Source organism: Diaporthe amygdali (genome assembly GCF_026229845.1).
Source record: "Diaporthe amygdali strain CAA958 chromosome Unknown NODE_28_length_639089_cov_64_968398, whole genome shotgun sequence".
Lineage (NCBI taxonomy): Eukaryota > Fungi > Ascomycota > Sordariomycetes > Diaporthales > Diaporthaceae > Diaporthe > Diaporthe amygdali.
The window spans coordinates 166,758-182,670 of NW_026517048.1; the positions used below are offsets into that span (position 1 = coordinate 166,758).

At 52.8% G+C, this 15,913-nt stretch overlaps 4 protein-coding genes across 4 annotated transcripts; 1 reads left to right on the top strand and 3 right to left on the bottom strand.

Moving 5' to 3' along the window:
* Window positions 1–1,118: 1,118 nt before the first annotated feature.
* J7T55_014766 (uncharacterized protein) lies at window positions 1,119–3,377 on the top strand (the record flags this gene model as incomplete). Its single annotated transcript, XM_053131740.1, has 7 exons — window positions 1,119–1,280; window positions 1,725–1,917; window positions 2,129–2,258; window positions 2,579–2,704; window positions 2,753–2,907; window positions 3,074–3,122; window positions 3,245–3,377. The coding sequence occupies 7 exons, from the start codon at window positions 1,119–1,121 to the stop codon at window positions 3,375–3,377; spliced, it is 948 nt and encodes a 315-aa protein (XP_052990127.1).
* Window positions 3,378–3,948: 571 nt separating this feature from the next.
* Window positions 3,949–5,751, bottom strand: J7T55_014767 (uncharacterized protein; the record flags this gene model as incomplete). Its single annotated transcript, XM_053131741.1, has 5 exons — window positions 3,949–4,284; window positions 4,465–4,949; window positions 5,025–5,177; window positions 5,374–5,478; window positions 5,652–5,751. The coding sequence occupies 5 exons, from the start codon at window positions 5,749–5,751 to the stop codon at window positions 3,949–3,951; spliced, it is 1,179 nt and encodes a 392-aa protein (XP_052990128.1).
* Window positions 5,752–8,351: 2,600 nt separating this feature from the next.
* On the bottom strand, window positions 8,352–10,806 carry J7T55_014768 (HET-domain-containing protein; the record flags this gene model as incomplete). The annotated part of the gene is made up of 2 exons (XM_053131742.1): window positions 8,352–10,246; window positions 10,302–10,806. 2 exons carry the CDS (start codon window positions 10,804–10,806, stop codon window positions 8,352–8,354), a joined length of 2,400 nt encoding a protein of 799 aa, XP_052990129.1.
* A 1,815-nt stretch (window positions 10,807–12,621) lies between these two features.
* On the bottom strand, window positions 12,622–15,678 carry J7T55_014769 (uncharacterized protein; the record flags this gene model as incomplete). The annotated part of the gene is made up of 2 exons (XM_053131743.1): window positions 12,622–14,636; window positions 14,694–15,678. 2 exons carry the CDS (start codon window positions 15,676–15,678, stop codon window positions 12,622–12,624), a joined length of 3,000 nt encoding a protein of 999 aa, XP_052990130.1.
* Window positions 15,679–15,913: the final 235 nt, after the last annotated feature.

Consider the following 15,913-nt stretch of genomic DNA (forward strand, 5'->3'; position numbering starts at 1 on the left):
CGTGCGTGCAGCAGTTCTCCTTCAGCTGCTCCATGGGACAGGAGTATCTGAATCGGTCGGGCTGATAGTAGTCTGGGCATATGTCTCAGGGGAGGCGTAACAAGAGTGACTAGGGGATGTTTCTGCTGACCATAGCAGTGAAATAATCACGTACACCAAGGTTCAAAGCAGAAGAAGAAGTGAGGTCGGATGCCGGTCAAGGCGGCGAGGAAACATCGACATGGGTCCTTGCAGGGCTGCAGTGCCGGGCTTGTCAGTCTGTGTCTGGCAGTGGAGATCACGGCAATGCGACCAGACCCTTTGTCGCTGTCAGGCAGCTAAGTTCGAGCAGTAGTGATCGATACACAGCAATCTGTGGTGTGGGTAGCGCTGATGTCAGTGAGTTCACGGCGGCACCGCATGGCGCTGCTTGGATCTGTTTGCGAGATGAGGGTGTGGGGGTGTGGGGGGTAATGGATCACACATGGCCCTTTCGTTTTCGGTTTCCGGCCTTCAGCTCGCCGAATGTAGTAAATAACATGTAGTACTTCTGCTCCTCGCTTCTCCGTTCGTATTGACGAGCTGCCCGCTCAAGCCGACAGCTCGGTCAAGGAGGGGTCTGCAACGTTTAGGTTGGCGGAATAAAAATGCTGCTTCTAGAAGCTGACACCGTGGGTACGCCCAGCCAAAAGGAGTAACTCGAACACATTGCTCAACTCGTGCGCGGAGTATCTGGTGGACACATGTAAACTCTTCCGGCTTCGATCTCCCGTGATGTAGTTCTAGAGCCTAGGTGCATAGTATCTCTGAGCGAAAGAACAAACGACATCTAGATATTCGTTGGTGTCAAGTTCTCATATTGCGGCCAAGAGCTTTTTAGCTCATAGAACCGTCTCTGGTGAGGTTACAAACGAGGATGTGCTGCAAGTCAGAGTGCTGGAGAAGTCTTTCATGGTTCTGCGGACTGCCCAAACGCTGGAGTTCGGTAAATTCCCGCGAAAAGAAGGTTATGAGCTCTACGAAGCCAAGCCCCGCCCCAGATGAGGCTGGTGATAGGTCTTATTCCGTGCCCCGAGATCAGGGTGCACTGCACGAGGCTGAGTGCGGCTTGCAGTCAGACGGCCGTCTCCGCCCAAGCCATGCGAGCCCTTGTGATTAGAAGTGAAGATTCGGCGCGGGTGAATAAGCCGGTCGTCATGGGGCTTCCGCGAGACTGCGCAGTGCTGATTCCAGCGTACCCAGCCCCGAATCTGGTGTGGCCGCCGCGGGTGCGCCGGGGCATGCGCGAGGTGGTTAGCCGAGTAGGAGATGCTGTGCGCGCGGAAATACTCAGATCTGAAGGACACTTGGAGGGCATCAAACGTTTGTGGAGAGGATCTGACACACGCAAGGTTCAACGGTGCACTCAATCTCAAGCTTAGAGACTGCGCTCCAGAGAGTAGCACATTGCAGATCATTCATCATAATGTTTTCGGGGGTCTGCCTGTTGGAAACTTCACGTTTGTTTACACAAACAGCAATCCAATGATGCAGTCACGGGCTTAAGAACAGGTCGACTCAGGCCCGCAGTCAGGCAAGGAGGGTCGACAGGATGAGATGGAGACATGGATGGGCCTGATTCAAGACGACTCACCTCCCAACCCTGTGCCTGAACCAGTGCCGTTGTAGTAATTCTCTGGACTCCCGCACGCCAAGCGTTTCTAGCAGTGTTTTGTTCCTGGCGGGATTGGACCCGCGATGTTTAGGACGGCTTCTTGGTGTTCATGGACCCTGGGCATCTGGGTGAGACCTATCGAATGGAACTCGTCATGTTCTATTTCGGAGGCTGCTGGACGCTTGACAAGCCGTCGAGTGAGGTCAGGATAAAGTTGATGGTCCCACTGGGTCTCTACAAACAGACCCCCTTCAATGCTGGTCGAGCCCAAAAGTCGGGGGTGGGTCAGTTCTTCCGGCCCGGCCCCACGAGGACCCTTACATAGAAGCTGGGGAGACTGTCATCGGAGGCCCACTGTGTCCCTTCTGAACTTTCACATTTGAGCAGACCATTCGGCACTCTACCTGGCGGCCTGGCAGGCCCGGGAATTTGGGCTCGCTCCCCTGACACGGCGGTGTGCTGCATCCTGATGAGCTGCAGACGCAAATGTGACAGGCGAGCAGGGCAGGCCTGCAAAAGGCGTGGGGAAGCCCTGCCCATTGCCCTGTTCCCCTGTCACCAACGGACGACATTCGCCCCTCATGAACTCGTCGAAGGAGGACTTTGCAGATCCGGGGCGCCGAGGGTGCGGGATTTGGTGTCATCCAGACCACGTAACGCAGAGTTGAAGTACCAGCTTACTCACCCCGACGGGTTGTTAGAAAGGCTCTAGTGGCAAACCCTTCACGGTGCTGAGGCCTCTGGCAGATCTCATCACGAGATGAGATTGAGTGGCTGGAGCTGAGGTCATACGAAGCCGGTGGCAGTTCAGTTCGTAACCGAGATTCTTGAGGATTACGGGAGAGCGGTACTCACAAAGACACCCGCCCACGCGCAGCCCCGGCACTAAAAATGGAACATGGATATCTTTCCACAACGAGATGAAGCCTTTTCCTTCTGGCCTAGTGAGCCAGCTAATCGGGGGACCACCCGCGCCATCGTCCACTATGCCACGCCCATCCCGCGTGCCCGCGGATCCGACCCGCACCAGCCGATGCATGTCCTGCAGCTCTGGGCGATACGCTACAGGTGGTCCTGCGCTGTTTCTGTGCTAGTGAAATGATCGTTTTGAGCCGCAAGCTACGTTGGTCTAGGCCTGTATGTGGCCGAGCACATTTATCCAGTGGCATCTGCCATGGTGATTTCTTCTGATCCATGGCCCGGTGAGATCCTCGTGATACATGTGATACGCTCTGTGCTGCATAACATCCAGTCCACAAAGAACGTAATAAAATGTGAGTGTCACCACCGAGCTGACATGCTATGCTTGGTGTGTCTCCCCACGTGCGGGTCACAGCCGCCCTGCTGGACCCTGCTCAAGGAGGGTAGTTTGAGGGAATTGCATTCGTCGGTTCCCAGATTGGACGGCCTGGCAATATTGACGGTGAAACGGCTTGTCAGTTCAGGAAGATGGGCTCCCCGAGCAGGCGATCTCGGGCCTGCATGGCATGTAATTTCTATGTTTTTTTGTGGTGCTCAGGAGACAGAAAGTTCCTGCTTTGTCATGTCTGTCGGGAGCTCCGGCTCACGCCTCCTCGCGTCTGATGCCACTGACAACCTCAACCGTCAAAGCTATGACTTGAGACCCCATACACACTGCGACAAGACGGCATGGCAACTTGGTCAGCTGCATGAGTTCTATGTGCCTGCTGCTGTGGTCATAGAAGACTTGCTCTGCTCGGACGCAACTGACAAGGGATTCTGAAATCCACGTCGAAGCTGTCTAGGGGTCTTCACGTAGTGATTAACCAGAAAGTACCACCCCCAACCGTCATGCAGATGGATGGCCCGCACAGCAAAAAGCACAGCCAACCAGGACAAAACCCTCCAGAAGCCAGCACGCTACTTTTATACGGGCCAAACGGGTAAGGGACAACGACTCGGGGCCTGGCATTAGCTCGTCACAGCCACGAGTCGCCAGTATCTCTCACCTTGGCTGCAGGGTGGCGATGTAGCGTGTCTTACCTGGCTCGCAGGTCACCTATTGTCAAATCACTCCCCTGGACAGTGCTTCTATCACATTATTAAAAGCTGAACGGCAGCAGTAGACAAAATTCAGAGGCCCAGGCTGAGGAAGATGCCGTGAGAAAGGTCGGTATACGAGTACTTGTCTCCAAAAAGGGACTTAGAAGCCCCTAGAACGGGCGCAGAAAATGGTATTGTTCTGTATTTCGATCTCTCACTCCGTACTCATGTCTTTTACGCTAGAGTAGCACCACACGCCCACGCCGTGTGATTGCGTTAGGAATACAAGCAAGCAAAAAATGAGCAGTATATCACTGCTGGGCTGTCTGCGGGGAGGCGGTACTGGAAGTTGCTGGAGTGTCTGCACTTCGAAAGCTTGGGTCTGGATGCTTCCTAAACTCCAGCCATCTGGTCTCAGTGATGTTCTTCCTTTCCCAGGCAGTCTGCCAGAGTAAAAGCGCACATCTCTCTGTGCTTGTCTGTCCACAAACAGGGTCGGTTTCCAAGCAATGTAAATAGTGGATTGTCCGATCCCGTATTCTGTCGAATGTCTTGTAGGTGAAAGTCTGTGGGTCAAAGGCTGTCTTGCTGCCTGTCTTGCTGGCTGCGACGCGTTGTTGAAGTTGTTTGTCCCTATCCCGAGCGCTCTGTATTGCAATGTCAGATGTTGTAATTCCTTGTGTCTCGCTTGTTGATGCCACCAAAGATATGCCATTTTGCGTTGTGGTGTCAAAAGATTGCCTGCGAAATAGTCCACGGGTTCTTTGTTTTTTACACTCTGCGAGGCCAATTTTGCTCAACCCTCCGCCTCTCTGTGTCTCCGGTACGTCGAAACGGAAATAGTGAGATCCTGGACTATTTGTTACTGCGTCCTGTGCAAGCCCCTCATCTTTTGTAGTACTTGTGATGCTGCGGAACCCGTAGCCCACAATTGAGAGGCCCAACCTTGATGCCTCGGTCCGCGCGCCCGTTCCTATACTGAGCAGCATCTTTGGCATCACTGATATTTCATTGTTGCTATGCGGTGACCGCCCCATGGATACAGCCTCATTCCACGCAATCATAGCGGGATTATTTGCCCAGACACCGCCATCGATGTATTTTCTTCCTCTGAGACGGACGCTATGAAAGTACGTCGGAGCCGCCGTGGTTGCTGAGCAAGCCTCGTGAATTGCTAGTTTTGAGTGATGTAGACTCTTCGGATTAAGATCTCGGTTGTTGTCTGTGAGTCTAGGACGGTGATTGTACGATCGAAACAAGATGTTCGTATCTTCACGGCTTCCTTGAAAGTCTGTGATACCCTGCTCTCGAACTGTCAGGACAGCCCTCAAAATCCAGCTAGATTAGCAAGTTGAAAAATAAAACCCTGGTGGACTGATATACATACACTTTGCATGTTTTGTTTCTTCTTTCCAGAGGGCCTTGCTCGAACTCTTCCTCGAAGTCGTATTGCCGCAACGCTTCGTGACCACGACAATGCGACCTTTTGTGACAGCCACAAAAGGCTCGTACAACAGCCTTCGCCGATTCTTGAACAACTCTACGAGAGTACATCCGTATGAGGCGTATATGATACGGTCGAAAGATTTTGATGCTCATGATCCAGTATTGCTGAATGCAGTCTTCAACATCCATTCTCAGTCGTCCAAGCATCACTGCAATGAGACTTTGACAAGTCAATCACAGGAGCAGTGATATAACAATCGAAGAAAAACGAAGTAAAGATACTTACCCACCGGTACTTGTACCAATGATGAAATCAAAGTAGTTGCATGGGAGAGGCAGACCCGGCTGCGTCTCCAGCCTGTCTTCTTTTGGCTTCTTCTCATCAATTTCCTGGACTTTCTCGCATAATGTCTCGGATTATATAGAGCGACGAGAGGCCCCGAACGCCTCCCCCATCTGATAAACGTCAGACACAAAATGATGGTAAGAAACTTCCACGAAAATTGCGGGATGACTTCTTGTGGGACAATTTCATATATTCATAGAGGACGGGATAATGAACGCTTACCCAGGGACAAAACAAGTGGAGCCCATGCTTGCCTCTCGTTCCCCTGATCGCTGACCATCAGTCTGGACTGTGAGTCAAATTGGGGCTGTGTGCTGGTCATTGTGGACTAGCACTCAGCGTCTGAACTGTTGATGCCAATCGGAAAGGACGGATGTCAACAGGAGACTTGGGGCAGAGCGCTACGTCTAGGCGACTAGTAAAAGTATTGACGAACTCTTAGGAAATCTTACAATATCAGCGAATCGGGAGAATGCTATTCATTCTAAACCAAGTTTTGTTGTTGAGCCTCAATGGCATTGAGCCACTGTCTTTCCGCAATCAACGGCTGACAACCACTTGCAAGGCCCCTATGCAATCATTCTTCATCGAGTAGAAGAATTGAGGGGCCGTATGCTCGACCTGCATGTCTTGCATCGCTCTATTGGCTTGTATGGTTGAACAGCATGATATCCAATACAACTCTGGGCGGCTGGACTGCAGACAGCAAAGCATGATTCGGGCTTCAAGCTGAAAAGGCGTATTGCGTGCATGCTGTATGCAATCGAGTTGCCGTAATTGAAGTGATTTACTGCACGGGTCAGGTCCCACCGGGATGCTTACTTCGCTGTCCAAGAGATAAGCCATATTTGTCATTTGCACCGCCTGCCTATACGATGTCAGCTTTGTAGACAATGAGTCAGTATTGAAACAAGTTCCCGACAAACGCAAGATAATTTTCAGATGAAATTTCTGTAGAGGTTTCCCAAGATTGAGTACCTGACTTGACTATGTCTAGGCTGTTGGACGGGTGAAGGTCTCGTTCGCCGATGCTTCCAGGGAAGGGAAGGCTTGATACGTGGCAGCTGGGAATTGGTGTCAGCCCATCAGATGCAAGAAGTCATGAAATGTTCCAGAGACCTGCAGGATTTATATTGTCACCCCGTCATGTCTAATGGTGACGATGGTACGTTGCACAGGCCGTCTTCTGCCCAGGTGGTACCTCAGATGGCGCACCCGCTTGCCACACTTCCTTTCGCAAATGGACAATCACCCGTCAGAAATCTGGTCATTCGTGATCTTCGAGCATCTTGGCTGCCTAACAGCCCACCCGTGGGCCAACCAGTGTCATCTTGGGGCGGAAATCTCAGCACTGCCTCCACTCTGTGTAACAACAGACGGCACAAAAAGCCGGTAATGCCCATGGCACCGACTAGCCTGTCAAAACCCAACAACTCAATCATGATCATTTGCACCATTACCAAGATTGCTAGCGAACTTCGCCACCAAGCGACTCAAGAAAGCTTACCAACCCCTACATCGTCGAGTGTTTTTTGAATTTGGCTCTCTAGAAGCTTAGCAATTTTCTGTAGCCAAGTTCAACCTTGCACGCCGTATCAAATATGTCACCAAGTCGAGTCGATTCCGGTACAAGCGAGAAAAGCGGGCGCAGAGCACGCAACAAGAACGAGGCATCCAAGATCTGGGTTTATGAAACAGACAGCCAACAGTCGAGGACCATCCGAAGAGAGGAACTAAGGGCTATATCTCCAGGTACTTCACCCGTGTCGGGAACTTTTACTCCGACTAATTTCGGGACAGTCAAAGCTGGTACAGAGCCGTTGTTCTTCGAAATACCTGTTCCCGCTGGAAAGAGGTACCTAGATATAACCATGCCCGAAGACAAGGATCGTGGCCTGGGTCCAAGCCAAATTGCATCAGTCTCAGTGCCCTGGTCAGTCTTCGTGCGGACATCGCTTTTCAAGGACCCGGCTGTCTTGTACGTGACTTCTAGATGTTAGCATGTATCGTTGCGCTACTAAGGTAGGGAGGAACGAGGGGGGGGAGTAACAGGATGAGATATATTCCCAATTGGTATTTCAGCATCTCACCAAAGTGAATGAGGAAAGATGGGGCGTTTCAGCTGCGATTTAATTAAGGTGACAGGGGAAAACAAAAATGGGGATGGTTAGAATTATGCTTCGCCGCGTCAAAGGAGCTTGGAGGGCTTTCCTATCCTCGTCTCAGCAAAGCCATTCATATTTTTCGATATTCGGCAGAATGCAAATAATAAGGGTTTCTGTCCAAATGTGTCTGGCACGCTGTTTCATCGTCCAGAGACGCAGGTTCGCAGGGACAACTAGTATACTCTCAAAATGGCCAATGGATCCAATTTGCCGGAGGATAACAAAAAAAAAAAAAAAAAAAAAAAAAGGAGAATCACTATGCCTGCGATCGCAGGTTATGCGAGTAATCGAGCCTGCGATCGCAGTTTATTCTAGTAGTTGAACCCCAACTTCAAATTCATATCACAATACCACCGGCGGAACCTATGGTACCACGGGGAAGCTATTCATGTGACCGATAATATTACATACACTCTTGGAACAACACCGTCACACTCTCAAAAGTTGCAATGAGTCATGCTAGAACCCTATGTAAGGTGTTCACTTTCCGTATAAAGTTCTCCCACTGTAACTTATCCCATAGGAAGTCATCCCATAGGAGGTTATCCCATAGGAGGTTACCCTACAGGAGATTTACACAGGAGGTCTGGTCGGACGGGTCCGGCCCGGAAGTATAGTCTCGGGAGCATTCGAGTATATTTAACCAGAGTCTAGTCATTGTCAAGACAAAGATAACCCGAAATTGCTGAAGTAGCATAGATCGCAGCATATTCCCTCGGTGAGTGGCAGGGGTGTACTAAGTGTTTTTTCTTTCTTATCACACCAATACAATCTCCGTCTTCTCTGTTTCGTCCAAGAATGCCAGATCTCCATCGCCCTTTAGTAACTTGTCCCAGAATGCCACAAACCCAATCCTCCTATACACCGCAGCCCCTTCGTGTGTCCGGGATTCTGCGGGCACAAGCGCGACGCCGTTTCGGTCCATGACACCTGCGGGCCGTTCCGCTGCATTGATGTAAGCGACGAAGAACTGCTTCGTCTGGGCTTCTTCCTCCCCGTCGAAAAAGACTGTGGCGAATTCACGGCCGGTAGATAGTCTGACGCGGGCGATCATGTCGAGACGGTTGCCGGGTGGCCTGACAGGTCCTGTTGGATCTGGCGCTTCCCAAGGCGCGCTTCGGAGAACGTATCCCGAACCTGTGTCAGAGTCTGAATCACTGATTTCGCTTTCGGTAATCGGCTCGTCATCGTCCTTTTCTCCAGCTTCGCTGTCATCCATTGTATCGTGGCCCTGGTCTGTTACATCTTCGCCCTCGTGGGCTTCTTGGCGGTCAGGATCGGCAGAGTCAGGGCTTTCAGTTCGGCTTGACCCCTTTTTCCTGCGAAGCGGCGTCTCTTCCACAGGCAAGTCTTGCATTGTATTATGCAATTTCTCTATGTCCTGCTCGTCGTTTACTGCGGCGACTTCGCAGGACAACAGACGCGCCCGCAGGCGCAACTTTCCTCCTGGCGCTACTGTCCCGAACTCATTCCCGTTCAGGGTACTGATTTCGCAACCAAGAAATTCAGCATCCGTCGAAGCCCCTAACGGATCTTTCCGGCCATAGATGACACTGCCTTGCACGCTCAGCCAGGACCAGCTCGGAGCTTGGAACTCGGACGGGCGAGCAAGAGAGCTGCCTACCCTCTGCCATAGGATGCCGTGCATCATATCATCCTCCCACATGCCAGCCAGGTACCTGCATGTATCATCGTAGTAGTACTTGGTCTTGAGAGCTGCGACAATACCAGCCAGGGCTGCAAAAATGTCGCCGTGGTATGTGAGCGACCGAGACGTATACTCCATAACAAGGTTATACCATTCCCCAATGACTCTGCTGCCAGAATAGAGGATTTCCGCATCGTATGTTGGCGTAGTGTAAGATGTTGACTTGAAATCGCCGGGGCAGTGCCTCCCAGCTTCGTTGTGCTGGGAGCACAAACACGCCCACTGAAATTGGTTCTTGGAGAAATACAGTCGCCGCGCCGAGAGAAGTTCCTCTTGATAGCACCATGCACGCTTGGAAGTCGCCCCTCCTCCAGTTGTGTCAGTTGCGCCGACCAAAGAAGGGTACATCACGAGTTGATGTGTTGGTGATCCTGCTTCCGGGCCAATAGTGACCTCGGCTGCGCTGACCTTGAGCTGGTCACGGGGCAGGAAAAGACCGCCAGTGGCGCTATCAGATCCCGAGATGATGGTGAAGAGTGAGTTTGAGTAGACTCGGCTCATGTGGTAAGCCTCATGTTCCCAGTCCTCGGGGTCATCTTGGACAATGCAGATTGAGTCAACCCAAAGGTACCGGATATTGTTCGCTCTCGTGACAGCTAGAGCGTCAGCGATGGTCTTTGGCAGCGCATCGAATGGTATCCCATCTTCAAATACTTTCAGCTTCTCCTTGGTCAAGATCCAAGGATGCTGCTGCCCTTTAATGCCCCAACAGTAACTCAGCGCGACATACGCGGCCGACTCCCCTTCGAGGGCGTCACCCTTGACCAGACGTGGGTTTCCGTTACTTGAACCAGGGTCGCCCACGTCAATCAGTCTTGTAGGCTTGAAAAGCTCCTGATTCGAGGTTGAGCATCTAGAGTCGCTGGTCTGACATGACTGAAGCCAAGAGCTAATGACTTTGAGATTGTCACCAGCGTCCACTATGGGCGACACTTGCCGGCGCACTGATTGTCTGTCAGCATTCTCAGAAGGTCTGCGCACGAATCGTGGGTGGCTCACCATTTCCGCGGCCCCAATGAATGTGCCTCGAGTGGTACAATCGATCATCCCCTCGTATCTCAAAAGAGAGATACTCCACAGCGACATCTCGAGTCGGGTCCCAGAAAATTGGCTTTTCAGGATCTCTTTCGGCGCGAACGGCAACGACCACAGTTGGTAGGCCCTCATCAGCCTCATTGTCCAGATCTGGCTCCAAGGCCATCATTTTAAACATCCCAATGACATGTCGGACATCGGGTGGAAGGAATAGCGGCCGGTTCTCAATATAAACTGCTTTATCGCTCCGAGCGTCGTCGACTTGACCATCCAGCCGGGTGACGAGTGTGGCACACGAGTGACAACCGCCATCAGCAGAAGCTACAAGGTCCCTAAAGCTTTTGTGTAAGCGATAGGGCCTCACTGACCACTCCTCAATCAATTCCCGCGTGATCCCCGGATGATAACGCGTGGGGCCGCTTTCATCAACCTCGCGGACAAGCCCCTCATCGAACACCCGCTTTACCATCTTGTGCTCTTCTCGCAGGCAGTGTTTGCCCTTCTCCTTGCAAGCGGAACAGATGTCAAAGTCCCCTTCGTTGCAGGTATGGCAGTGGTGGTGCACATCTTGGATCGGCGATTGGCAGTGATCACACCTAATGCTGTGCTTCCCCTTGCAATGTTCGCCTTCAGTATGATTGGCCTTGCAACGATTAGAGAAGAAACTTGACCCAAGCAAGAGCAGCTCCAAGGGTATATTGCGACATTGTGTACATATGTGGCCGATGCTGGGCCTTGGGAAGCACATGGGTCCCGACGCTGAGCTCGGTTGAGGAAGAGGATCTTGTGAGGCAGCGCTGAATGCTGATGATGCGATAGAATACCCCGGGGTCTCCATTTTTTTTCTTATATCAGAAAAGATATATCAGAGAGGCTTTGGATCTAACATGGTGTTGTTGACCTCATGAAATCCAGGGTGGCCACTTTTTATAGCCCACCGGGTCGCGTAAGAAGAAACCACGTCGCATCTGTCAGCGGCCAGGCAGCCGCAAAAACACCCAGATTGTCTACCTCAGCCACTCCCCTGCTCTCCAACCTGCGCTATCCACGTCACGATCATGAAATGTGTCAAGATTTACGGTCTATGATGACGATTCGTATCTTCGGTGAAGGTGGGCAGCTAGAGCTGCATGAAATCAGTTTTCTTCGGAGTTAATTGGATTTCTATATTCTATTTGATGATACCGCTACATTCTCCAAAAGTGCAGCCGTCGTCGCGAAAATCCCTGTGACTTAATTAGTTCCCCATATAGAAGATCATCCAACAGGACAGCATTATACAAATGGGTATCCCAAGGGAAGTTGTCCCAAGAGTGGTTACCAAAAGAGCGGCTATCCCACCAGACGCTCTTCCATAGGAGATAATTCTATATCCGGTTATCCTAAGGCTGGTTGTCCCATGGCTGGTTGTCTTATGGCTGATTTTCCTATAGTGCTGCCTTTGCCTTTCTATTCACTAATTCAACAGATACTGTGGCTGCGGAGCTGACGTCCGAGTTATTCGTTATCTGTAATGTTCATTAGGACAGGTCGCGCACGTGAGTGCAACCTGCCCGCTCCCTCGCTTCCTGGACTTGCATTGAATAGAACGGACGAGAAAGTCGCAGTTGTTGGAAAACGTCGCATTGTCACAGCCACAACGCAATCACCGAACGGAGACATTGGTCAATCAAGCCATTCATTCATGAAAAGAGCTACTAAAGGCTGGTATCTATCTGCCTACCACCCTCCGAACTCAAATGCAGAAGTGAAGTAAATGAGAATTAGGGAAGGGTAACGGTAAGCTGTCTAATCCATACATCACGCATTTCCTCTTCTTCCATGAGCACCAAGTCCTTTTCACAAGCTTTCCCTGCGCCACCAATCATCAACGCCGTCGTCGAAAAGAAAATGGTCCAAAACCTTAATTCCAAGTACATCCTCGTCGGCAGACCAAGCGGTTCAGAAGGCATCTGCGGCCTTCATCTGTTGACCACGAAGACAAGTGCTCATATGCGAGCCGGTCAGCTCGAGTCCCTGTCATGTCATCGTCGTTCTCACTTGCCCAGCCAGGCCACACCTCCCTCACGTGATCTTTCTTCGCTTGGTCCCGGTATGTCACACGAGTGTCGTATTCCATCATCGTAGCCTCCCGGTGATGAGGACGATCGTCTAAAGGACTTCGCCCGTATTCCACACCTTGTAGGTCTGGGAGCAGCGTAGTCGCAGTCGATAAAGGCATGGCTGGAGCTCCTGCATTCCTCGGGTAACCCTACGCCGTCGGTGAAAGCAATCCACGGGGCCACTAGCCCGAGTCATCGATGAGCTCCAGCAACGTCGAGATGGGCTGCGCCAGCACGCGGTTCTCCGTCATGATCTCGTGCAGGCGCGGTAGCACCACACGGAAGAGCTTCTCGTTCCATCCGCGCGCCCTCTCGTCCACGCCCTGGCTGTTCTGCTCCTCGAGGAGCTGCTCCTGCGCCTCCGTCTTGACCACGTTACGCGCGATGTTCCGCAGGACAAGCACCGCGCTGAACGGTGTACCTGCGGGCTGCAGCGGGCCGTTGGGGTTGCGCTCGTCTCGCGCCGTCATGGTCTCCTCGTACGTTAGCGTAAGGGACTTGGCAGGGACGAAGTGCCCCCGCTTGGCTCTCTTGTTGGGATTGGCGGTTGGGCTGGGGCCACTGCTGTTAGATGTGGCGTCTGAGGCGCCATTGCTCTGGTTCGGGGCGATGAGAGGCTCGAAGTTTTGTTGGACGGCCATCAGGTGTGTCTTGACGTGCGACATGAATGTTCCAAGGAGCATATTATCGTCGCCGGTGACCTTGTGACAGCCTGCCCAAAGACAGCGGTAGTCTGACTCTTTGTTCAAGTACTTGCCATCCCCGTCGGGCTTCTCCTGGACATGTGTCAACAGGATGTGCTCGTACATCTTCTCTGCGTTGGCGAAAAAGTTGTTGCACTTCTGGAATTTCTGGCCCGGATTCAGCGGCAAGGTCCAGAGGCAACGGAAGTACTCCCTGCCGTCGTTGTCCGGGTCTACGGGTCGGGTACGAGCTCGGATTCCCTTAATAATGAACTTCTGGTTCGAGCCGTTGGGAGCCTTTATTATTTGTGCGCCAGCGGTCGTCCACACGTGGTTCACATTTCTGATGAAATCTGCAGGCGAGATCATTGTCTTGCCGATCTGAGACAGTCGGCTACTAAATGACGATTGGTAGGCGGTCCAAATGGCAATCTGCGTGATACTGGCATCTGTGTCCTCTTCAAAAAGACATCGAAGCCACATGTAACATCGCTCAGGCTCCTCCATTGCCAGGAGGCGTTCCTGTAGATCTTGGGGCAACGGCGCCACCTCCTCACTGTATGGGATGCAGACCTCGGGCTTGATGACCTGTTCTTTCACGACGCGCTTAGCGCCATGAGAAAGAAGACGGACCAAGTGTTTCACCAGACTCTCTGGCTTGTCTGGCTTGGTCGCTCTGAATCCGAGCAGAGTCTCGACGTTGGACACAACAGCCGTGTACTGATAGAGGAAGTCAAGGCAGGCATCCAAGAGCTCATCGTCATTCAGCATCAGCCAGTCAATGATAGTCTCCAGGATATCGAGAGGGACATCGCCAAGTTTGTTTGCCTCCGCCAGGTTCATCGATATGCGGCCAAGGGCGCGTAGAGATGTCAGTATCTGGCCACGATCGTTCGACATCAGCTGAGCAAGGAGCGATCGGTAAAGAGGGTCGTGGGCACCAAGAGCCAGCTCTGGGGTGAGCTGTTCAGCGATGTCCAGCGCACAATGCTTCAGCTCGACTGTGGTCTCGCTGGACGGCAAATGAAGAATGATGCACAAGAGGTCCCGCAGGGCAGGGAATTCAGCCATTGACTCTCCGTTCTCCCGCAGCATAAGCATGTTTCGAATGGCAAGAGAAGCCTCTGTGATCAGAATCATCTGGTCGACGAAGTCGGCGGGCTGTATGTGATCCTGTCCTGGCTGAGCCTTCAGCTGGTCGATCCGCTCGATGATGTCCGATGTACCATTGACACCGTCGAGCTCCCCGATATCATCGCCATCGGCCTCTGGATCGTATGATATTGTGAAGTTGACGTCCCAGAAGAGGCTTCCGACTTTCAGTGCCATTTCCACGAGACCTTCTGCCAATCCAGGAAAGGCGTCGAACTTGTACCGATCTCCCCTCTCATACGATATCTTCAAGAGGTGGTGCAGAGCAAACGACTGTTCCTCTGGTATTCCAGAACGAAGAGCATATAGACATCGGGCGTAGATGTTAGGACCATCGAAGGGAGACGGTTGAATCGGCAAGCCTAGGAATGCAGTTGGTTAGTGCATGCTCGGAGGATCCAGATTCTGGTACAACTTACTTCCAGGCAGGGGTGCCTGTCGATTCGGGGCAGGAGGTGCAGGATCCAACGGGCGTCTGGGCCTGGCAAACTTTGCTGGCGCATTTGACGGTGTTTCGACGGGGCGGAGGGGCAATGGCACGTTCGCTGGGGGTCGAAACCTCTCGACGGTGGGAGACTGGTACTCGTAGTTCTGGGGAGTGAAACTTGCAGAAGCGCCGCCACGAACGATATGCGGCTGGGGAATCTGGCCAAGGGGCGCGTGTGCCATCTGGTGCGAGGGCGTGCGGCTCGAGCCTTGGAACTGGCCGTGCCCGTTGCTCTGAGAGTTGACGTGGCCGTGGTTGTGAGAACTATGGGAGCCTTGGGGTGTCGCGGAACCAGTGTGGTGTTGCGCTGAAGAATGTCGCGATGGGCGCGTCGGACCGGTCTCGGGCTGGAAGATGACCCTCTGAGGCGGGGCCTGGCGCAGGCCTCGAGCAGCGCGGCCGGTGCTGGGGGGCTCCTCTGGTCTGCTCTCGCGCGCCGGTGTTCCATCGTCGCCAGATGGTGCAGGAGAGTTCTGGGTGGAGGTATCGCGACGATCCTTGGGCTTGAAGTTGCTGAGCGTACGGGTCAGGAGCGAGCCGCCCTTGGCCGATGTGTCTTCGAGGATCTCGGGAGGTGGAGGGGTCTGGTTATGGACGGTGCGAATCTCGTAGGCGGCAAGGTTCTTGTAGTAGGCGGTCTTAAGACTGAAGGCAGCGGCTGCCTCGTTGGAGGCACGGATTCCAAGCTCGGCGCAGACCCTGCGCCAGGCCAGCTTCTCGTCGGTGATCCTGTCATAGCCGCCGCTCTGAACGACGTGGTTGAAGATCTTCAGAAGATCAAGCTGGTACGGGGTGATCTTGGGCTCTGGGTCGAACCTGGTTCCTCGCTCGGTGTGGAATTCTCTCAGCTTGTTGATGAACTCCTCGTACTCGGGAGTGCGATCAATAACGTGCTCGGGGGGCCGTTGAGGTACCATCGCGGCCGACTCTGCCCACAGCGCGGGGCAAGGGGCGCAGTGCTGTTGATTTCCCAAACAAAACGGTGATTATTTTCGCGTTCCAATCGCGAAGACCGGGGCTAGGGTATCGTTAGCTTCGATGAGAAGCCGTCCCTGATTTGCGACGCGCCTGGCTGATGGATTGAACTCGAGCAGGTACAGGTGCAGATAGGTGTAGATGGAGCGTAGCTGGGAGATGGGCTGGGTCGTCGCA